This window comes from Thermobia domestica, chromosome 4 (assembly GCF_964235325.1).
Source record: "Thermobia domestica chromosome 4, izTheDome1.hap1.1, whole genome shotgun sequence".
Lineage (NCBI taxonomy): Eukaryota > Metazoa > Arthropoda > Insecta > Zygentoma > Lepismatidae > Thermobia > Thermobia domestica.
Window position 1 is genome coordinate 135,245,533 of NC_137457.1, and position 9,789 is coordinate 135,255,321.

Genomic DNA, 9,789 nt, shown 5'->3' on the forward strand with positions numbered 1-9,789 from the left:
ATAATCCGATACTTAAAAAACGATATAACTGGGTTTAGTAAAATTAAGATCAAAAAGCTGAAACTGAGTACAAAAAGGGCCTCGATTGCGAGAAATGGAGTACTACTGAAAACTGAAAATTAGGGGATCGGAGCGAGATGTGATTTGGCTACCGAATTCCTTAAGGGCAGCTGTGTGTGATGTTACACATAATAAGACGTATTCGGGTCATACTAGCTTTAAGGACACTTTAATGAGGATAAGGAAAAAGTACTTTTGGTCTACTATGTACAAGGATGTAAAACAATTTTCGCAAGCATGTGTAGCTTGTGCTATTTTTAAGGACTCTGGGAAAGCGAAATATGGCTTTATGTCGAGTTCCTTAGTGGAGGCCCCTGGTCAATGTGCTTATATCGATTCCCTGGGCCCCCTCAGCAGATCAAGTACCGGTGGACGTATGTACTGTATAATTATAGTGGATGCATTCGCCAGATTAGTGAGATTTTTTCCACTGCGAAAGGTCACATCTAAGACAGTAGCGAATTGTCTTATTAATTTTTTCTGTGACCAAGGAAGCTTTCCACGTATTATATCAGATAGTCACGCAGTATTTTACATTAAGCTATGGAGTGAAACGCTTGAAATTTTAAACTCCAAGGCAATTTATATATCTTCATATAGAGCATGTGCCAACAAGAGCGAAGTTTGGGTAAAGCAGTGCAAAACCAGTATTTCCATCTATACTGAAAAGCATAGTGACTGGTCGAAGGATATTAAGTTGTTAGAATTTGCAGTAAATTCGAGAACTTGTTCTTTCACGGGCTACACGCCTTTAGAATTGACCTATGCAAGGGAGATACAATTTCCGTACCACCCGACGGAAACAGCTGAAGGGTCCCATGCGGTGACCGAACCCAATTACACAAGATTCGTCACGGATCTAAAGATGAAGATGAAATGCGCCTACGAATGCGCTAAATTGACGCAAAGGAAGAGACACGACGAGTCTAAAAAGTTTTATGACCGGAGTAGGAAAGGGCATAATTTTATGGTAGAACAAAAAACGTGGGTGAAGGCAGTGAGATTGTCTTGTGCTCCCAAGAATATATCTGGTAGCCTATTGCCAAAATACCTCGGTCCATTTTTGTTGTTTAAGAAACTGGCGGAAAATACATTCCTAGCTAGGAACATTTTTACAAACAAGACAATAAAAGTAAACGCAGATAAAATGAAAGTATATAGGAAACCCCCGGAGATTAGTAAACATCTTTTAGAGCAGAAGGAAGACTTTGTTCTGAGAACTCCTGAAATGGTGGGGATGGGGAAACATGGCCCCAAAATTAAGCTACCGTTCACTGAGAAGAAAACGTAGCTTGAAAGAAAGAAAAAAAAATAGATGAGGGGTAATTTTTTTGTGGGATGGTCTTGTTTATATTTCCTTTAGAACACTTAAAGAATTTAGTTTAAAATTAGACACCACTGCGAACAGAGGTTTAATAATTTGAGAGATATGGCTAGGAAGTTTAAGAAGCCATTCCCAAAGAAGTCGATTCCCAAGAAGAGAAATGTATTCACTTCTTGCAGACCGATTTCAAAAGACCCTTTTGAACTCGAATTGCTTTTTCGACTCGACGAAAATAAAACGGAAAGATACCATCCTAAAGAGGAACTTGGGTTAAACCAAGTTAATAAAGTTCCGAGGTTCTGTACGCTAGCAGAACTAAGAGCCCTAAAAAAGGCGAGATTGGACAACGAGGTGGACGAATCCAACCCTTGACCATCTAATTCCACAGGTCATGTGAATCTTGACGGTGACAGTGACGAAGATGTACTCTCTCTTTGTGCGGAGGACATAGAATTTCCAGATATTCCTCCAACGCCCGGTAAATTTCTGCAGGTGATGGAAATGAATATAAGGAAGGATTCAGTGATCCGGAAATTATCCTTCTACTAAAAAAGACTCATGGTGCAGTTCTGACAGGACAATAACCTCTTCAAAGAGCAGGCCGTACAGCTTAGTGAAACAGTGATCAAGTGGAGTGGTAAAAATTGTTAGAGACAGTGAACTAGGCTCATAGAAGCCATTCTTAGTTTTTTTGTGTGCTGTGAAATCTGTGGTTACTTTAATAGAGTATTAAGAGAAAGAAAATTATTTTTAATAGTCCCAGTGAAATGACAGTGAGAAACAAAAGAACTGAATGGGGAATCAATTTTTTTTCTTTTTAGATTTTGTTGAATGCTATGTAAGGACGAGTCTTCGCCCTTACTGTATATATTAATATTATGCTAATATTAGGTATAATATTAATATTAATATTAAGTATAATTATGCTGTTTAAATGTTTATAAAGGTAAGTCTGGCCAGACGTATATATTCTATAGTATAATTAATAATTATATTCATATATACATACATGTTGATAGGATGAAATATTATTTTAATGCTTAATTTTGTAATTGTATATATGCTGAGTTGTGTTTTTCTTCTTGTTTTTTCTAGTTTCTTAAAGTTATTCGTTCAAGTTTTTTTATATAGTTTTTCTAGCATGCAATGGAAAATTCCAGAGGGTAAAGACGGTTGGACAAGATTTTCAAACGATTTTTTGCGGATTCTTTTTAGCAAAAATAAGAAACAACATAAAAAAAGGACATGTTCGCTCGAGGATATATAAGCGAAGGGGGCCATAGCATTGTGCGGGAGTTGGGAATGAGACTTGGCTGTTAGAAACCTCCCGTCGTAGTCGTGGATATTGCCTCGCCTGGATTTTTTTTTAAACTTTCCTATCTGTTAGGGATCGGTTTGAGTGATAACCGAATGACGGAGAATTAAGTTCTCTGTGGCCAGAGTGATGGCTGTAGATTTTTCTTGATTTTTTAAATAGGCTTTCTAGAGGTACTTTCTAGAGACTAATAGGATTTTGATTTGCTTTCAACTTCAAACTTAAGAGACAGGGCTTCAATGCTAAAAAGCCTTGAAAAGATTTTGTTTCGCTAATTTGAGAAATATTTTTTTATTATTCTTATTTAATTACTGAATAAAGATTGTTCTTTACCCCGAATCTGGTTGCAAGTTTTATTGAGAGATACACCTGAGTGGGTTGGAATTTTTTATTATTATTATTTATGTTAGTGTTTCTAATTGGTTATTTCTCCTAGAGGAGCCTGAAGAGACGTTTGAAAGAGATCAGCGATAGAAGTTAAAATTTAAAGGTTGGAAGGTAACATTACATGTTTGATCGAAATCGGTCTACTAATAGCTGAGTAATACGAAATTAAAATTTAGTATATCGCATATGGTTGTTACATGTATATACACTTTTGCCACACGCATATGCATATATTGAGTTGAGAGAAGCATGAGCATACATACATGTGTGAGTTGAATTGCTTTTTACTGCATGCGTGACTTGCATAATACCAGTTAACATGTTTTCTCTTTCTTCTGAGTATGTAATAATAACAACACCCAAACTGTCTGTCCTGGCTGTCATGGCTTGTTGCCTGCCCCCTTTTTTTCGATTCAAGGTCATCACTTTGAAGAAAAACCTTGATGCAAAATCTCTCCGCAAATCTCTAGCTTTTATAACTCTGAAACATACCTCATGCAACACCATCTATTGAGTAAGTGAGTAACTGCTTGAATGTGCTCACCTAGCTGGCAAATTCAGCCTAGGCATCAATGTTCAAAAAGAAAAAAGTCAGTGTTGCCAACTTACTTACCAAATATAGTGATACCCAAAATATTTTAAGAGGATAGTTTTACCCCTCCATAGTTATAATGTGCTAACTCATCAAATAAAAAGGTTGGCAAATTTCAGAAAAAAATATGAGTTGGCACACTGCAAAAAAATAAAAATTCAGATATTTGAAAAATAAAGAAATACTAGCATAATCTACACAAAATTCTAAGACTTTTTTTTAAAGAAAATCAAAACTCAAAAATAAACCCGTATAAAATAAACCCGTTATATTTTCGTCAAATTGTTACGGATTTTTTGGCGCTCATTAATCGTGTTAATTAAGAGAAGACAATCTATGTAGTGTGAAATTCAAAATTAATGAACAGGCCTCGTATGGAAATTTTCCAAGAACTCTAACTCTTCCCAAGCATATACATATATGTTTGAATGTGTATGTGTGCAACTAACTTCGATCGAATCGCCCAGCAGTCCTTTTATGGCTAAAAAGAAAGAAGAATCGCTCCACAGAACATTCCAGCAAGAAGTCTCATCGCTAAGTTTAGGCATTGCATCAGTTGGTTGCGTTTCAAGTCAAAACCGGGATTTTCCCTTTGGGGAAGCAACACAAGAGGTTGACGAAAAAAGCAAGTCAGTCTATTGAAGAGACTCGGTTAGGCAGGGGTGCCTTCGCACCTGTCGTGCGTCCTGCACGTAGAGTAGGCTTTTACACGGGCTCGCACCCAGCCCGTCGACCTGATTTTAAGTTTCCAGAGCTTTGTGCCCGTTGTTCCTAAGAAGTTGAAGTAAAAGGAACCAAGTGTCGGTGTTGTGTAATTATAGAACGAGCCTTGAATCTAAATTCATTCTGTGACTTTATGAGTTGTTGTAGCCGAAAAGATAAAGGGCTAGCAAGTTAGTTTTAAACGTACTTCGATGCAGTCAACGAATCTTGGCAGGAGCACTTCCAAACGATGATCCTATTGTGAGCAGCATGATTGTTGGATGCTTTCTTTCGTGTGATATATGAACTACTGGATTGGATTTCAGAACTAGATTGCTGTGGAAAGGACGGCCCAGAAGAGGAAACTGCGGCTGACTGAATCCCTACCCTCCTTGTGTAGTGCGCAGTGTTATAAATTATCCCCTACTCTCATTTCATGCCGCTAGCGCAAACTGTAAGTAGAATTAAGAAAGAATCATTCGTATAAGTCGAAAAAGCCACCTGATCAAAGTAAATGATTTTAAGAAAATAAAAAGTAAAGTAATTGCTTTTGAGCGCTCAGGTTGTGAAATATATAATTTGCTTGTAGTTTACTTATTGTATGTTGTTTGTTTGATTACAATACATAGTACTAATATTTTTAATGTCATGTTTAATTCTTAGCCGTGATTGCATGTAGCTTTACAAGGCGTTATAACAGTTTATAGATTATTTACTTTAATTCGTTTTGTTCATCCATCTTTACGGCAAGCACTCTTGTCTCCCCGGGTATCTTTCCAGCGGTCGGTGGAGACGGGGACTGCTTGTATGGTTTGTGACGACCTCTTGTGGGCGCTGGAAGCCACGAAACCAAAGTTTGGAGTAAGTGAAACAAAAGAGAGAGAGATAATATGTAGTTTATTTACGACAAACCCACAAAGGTCGATCAAAAATATTAGCCGATTTTCAAAATTCAAACAACAATCAACAGAGAAATAAATTTACTATGTATCAAATGTCTTGCAGGTTGCATAACTCTAAGGATATTATTATAAAAAAATCGAATAAATCCCTTATTTATACATTTATCTTTAAAATTCAAACGGCATTGTGTTCTGTATACCAAAGGCTTTAGTTTTTATAGTAATGAAACCATAAAAACCCTTTTACATTCAGGACATACTTAAAATTACAAGTTCGGATATTGATAATGAAACCATAAAACACTTGTAACACTTAGAACATGCTTAAAATTACAAGTTCTGATACTGATAATGGAATATTCTGCTAACCTCGTTCTCTATAGGAAACAATGACTTCTTAAGCTCTGTCCACTGATCATAAATCAAGCTGAATAGACAGCCGTTAATATCAAAAACAACTTGCACTTCGGTTTGCACATTTTTCACAATTACATTGAAATTATTAGTAAGAATGAACTTCTTTTGAAGATCCATTCTAACCACTCCATTTTTTACTTCTAAAGACATATTCTAGTCATTTTTATTATTTTTTGGATTATTTTAGACCAGTGTATTTGATTTTTATTCCATCTTTAACGATCTCATCAATCATTTTATCTGTTAAGTGTTTTGCAAATCTAGGTGGAAGAAAGACTTAAACTCCTCACACTCAACTAAAATGTTCTTTCCAAACTTAGTTTTAATCCTTTCCATTTTCACAATCTTATATTCTGTATATAATTCTAATTCTCTTAATCCAATAACTTGTTTTTGCTCAAGACTTCCAAGTTAATTTAAAACCTCAATATGACTCGAAATCGTATTTATTATATAGAAAATCAAATATCGCTCTTTAATTTTTTATCTTTAACTATAAACTTGTTAATTATTTTTGTAATATTTATGGAGAACCTCCATAAATGTTACAAAAATACATGTAACTATCTAAAACTCTTCTACTACTTTCTTATTCTTAGGATCATATGTAAAGTCCTTTTGTCCAATTAAAATCGCATAACATATAGTATTAGCAGCCACAGCTTCTGCAAAGACTACTACAATCTTTATGTTTGTTGTCTCATTTACTGATACATTCTTCCTCTTACTACAATTAATCACATACATTGTTCTGTTATGTATAAACTTTTTAGGATTATTGTACATTTCGGTATTACCACATGTTATTCTCTTAAATGCAGTATAATCTTCGTATATCTTGAAATAATCTCTGTTAGCGATATCTAAGTTTCTTGATTCTTTTGGAAATACCTCATTCCTTCCATTCTTAAGATATATATTCTTTACCTTACAATGATCGAACTTACTTGCATCTGCTGTTTGTTTACCACTTCTATCAGTTTGGAGCATTACAACTACGAAATCAGGCATACCAAATTGTCTAGAATTAAATTGAGTAGTTACATCAAACTCTAAGAAAGAACCTACAGCAGTCTTCTGAACACATTGATAAGTATGGAATGAAAACATGGTTTTAGGTTCCTTAAGAATATTCAACTTTAACTGGCATTCATAATTAGATTCGTATTCAACAATAGGCATTCTTATCTCCATACTTTTTATTGTTATTTTTCCATCATTAGGAGCTGTTCCAACTGCTTCTGTTCCAGCCCATTTGTACAAGACATCGTTATTGTTGTTAGCTTTTGTAAATGTTATTCTGAATCCGCCTTTCCACATAACCTCTTTATAATCACTTAAAAAACCTGGAATTTATCTTAATGGATACAAAACGCTAAAATCCTTTCGTAGACCAAGTTTATGATCTGTTTCAAATTCTGCTTGTTTTAGATATTCAACTTCTGGTTTGGAAATCTTTAATGTTCCAATAGCTGTAGATGTTATTCCAGGTAATTCAATCTTATCTATAACAACTACATGCTTTCTAACCTCAATTTGAGAAAAGAAGAATGGTAAGAAGTTATCTACAAGTTTTATAGTATCATTTGCACCAAATGTTCCTCCAACTGATACACCAACAACATCAAAAGTTATATGACGAGTCATATATTATTAATCTGCTTTGTGTGGATGTATGAACCCATCCCCTCACCCTAAATCAAAATCAATATCTTTGTTAGCTTCAATCAAATTATTAAATGTTCTTGTGTTAGCTTTAAAACTCTGTTACTCGTAACTCTCAATACTATCCATTTATTATAAAGAAAATCTTGAAACAACGCTTTTATGGGATACACCCATAAAAGAATCATACATAATGACATTTAAAAATTTATAATCCCCATCCTAACTTGACCTTAGCATTCATAGCAGTACCAACCCCAAAAGCAGCCAATCGTTCACCAATTGATGGATCACTACTAAATGCTCTATTCCATGCTTTAGTTTCTAGTTCCTTATCTGCAATATGTCTTGACTGTGTATCTTTATTGTATCTGTAGTATATATCGTGTTCTTTGCAAGCCTCATCTAATGGGCTAATACCTTTATCACCTCTTTCTAATTTTTCTTGTAGCTTAGTTCCCGTACCAAAATACGAAAATCCTAGAATATGTAATTCAAATGAGGGTTTATTAATAAAATCATTTACTAATCCTTTTCCAAGCTTCTCATCATTCCAGAATCGTGGTGGTAACGTACTTAAGAACTTAATCAAATAACCTATACCTTTCGGATGATTAGGAATAAATTGTGAAAGCTTATTATTAATCATTCTCACTATACCTACTTTCTCATTATAAAAGTTATTATTACCAGCCTTTTCTTCTCCATCTATAACTATTAGCCTATCAATTAACGTTCTCACATCATCCATCCATATATATCCTTTAGGTATCTCGGTATATTGTTTAATTTCTTCACAGTCCTTTTAGATGTCGTATTCTTTTTAGGAGTTGGAGGTAAATTTGGTTTAATATAGTCATCCCAAATAGGCTTGATAATATTAATGTACTTAGAACCTCTATTAGATGCTACATTTTTATCTTGATTATATTTTTGGAAGGCAGCATCTGATTCTATTATTATTTCCTTATACCGTTCAAAATCATCATCATCATAATCTTCAATGGTTTTATTAGTATTCGTCGTTAACAATTCCCATAGATCTTCTGTTCCTTTATAAGTTTTACCATTAATTATCAAATCATCACAATTCACTTTAACTTCAGAATTTCCTATCTTATTTATTTTTCTTCCATCTTCTTCAACAGCTCTTATTCAAAATACACTATCATTTCTTCTACTATAATATTTTGTTGCAATACTACCAAATGACTGTGCTGTTGTTAAAGGCTCTACTCCTTCCACTTTGTCTTTAATTTGTTTTCTCATCTGCTTTAATTCTCCTGTTATATGTGTATCACTACTACTTGGAGGACTATCATAAGTTATCTTTTTAGGTGTTTCTAGTAGACTAGGATCTATTGAAGCCGTCTTATGTACAGCTGGAACAAGTTCAGTTATTAGATTTTTATTTTGTTCTGCTACTTCTTTGATCTCACTTCCCAAATTTTCAATAGCATCAATTAGAGGTTTTTCTTGTGTCTTAAATTTATTGTATATACCTGCTATTTCTTTCTTCCAAGATTTGAAGCCCATTATCAAGAACTGCTTTAACTTAATATTCTTATTAATTTCTTTCTCATCCATTTGTTATATAGAAAACGAACAAACGTCAATAAATGTCAATAAACATCAATAAAAGTGAAAAAACGTCAATAAACGTGAAAAACGTCAACAAACGTCAAACGTTAAAACGTAAAATCGTGAAAAATATCAAACGTTTAAGAAGTGTTTTATCTTCTTCCTATACTTACCATTGTTTACCTTCCTTGTCACATGAATTACTAGAAAACCATAATCTTCCTGCCAACATTTTGAACATATCTCTTTAAATTTATCATAGACATATCTCCTCCAACAAACTCGTTATACACATGTTTAAGATTAGTATCATCTTGTCTAAATACACATAGGAAGTTAACGTTAGCTCTTATAAGCTGTTTAGGTACTTTTGAATATGTCTGTGCAAGATAGAAACAGTCTAAATGTCTATGTCTACTTCTTGTAAAGTAATTTCTAACAGTATCTTGATTCTCCAAAATGTAATCATCAAACACAACAACAGAGTATTTTTTGCATTCATCAATAGGCACAATAGAGTCATTACTGCTTAAGAACGTTGCTATTTGTTTATTGAACTTTAGTTCTGCTTTTTCAAATCGATCTTTTAATTGCTCGTATTTTGGCTGATTCATGCTTATAGAATATATGTAAAAGTAATTATTGTTTAACCAACGTGGCTGTAATAAGAAGTTAAATAACAAAAAAGTTTTAAAACACCCAGATGGACCCACAATAAGACATCGAATATCATCAGGTATAAGCTCTCCATTTCTTTTCTCAACTGCTGTTTCTTTTATCATCTCTTTTACATTCCATTAATGGTTTTCTTACTCATTTATTATAGGGAAAATTTTGTCTCACA

The 9,789-nt window shown here is 34.0% G+C and overlaps 1 protein-coding gene across 1 annotated transcript; it reads left to right on the forward strand.

Annotated features, from left to right (window-relative positions):
* The first annotated feature begins 265 nt into the window (after positions 1–265).
* Positions 266–1,351, forward strand: LOC145682880 (uncharacterized). The gene has a single exon (XM_081754244.1). It carries the CDS (start codon positions 266–268, stop codon positions 1,349–1,351), a length of 1,086 nt encoding a protein of 361 aa, XP_081610370.1.
* Positions 1,352–9,789: the final 8,438 nt, after the last annotated feature.

What these genes read in the sequence shown, in the direction of transcription:
- LOC145682880 (XM_081754244.1), top strand. Translation starts at nt 266, where the DNA reads ATGTACAAGGATGTAAAACAATTTTCGCAAGCATGTGTAGCTTGTGCT.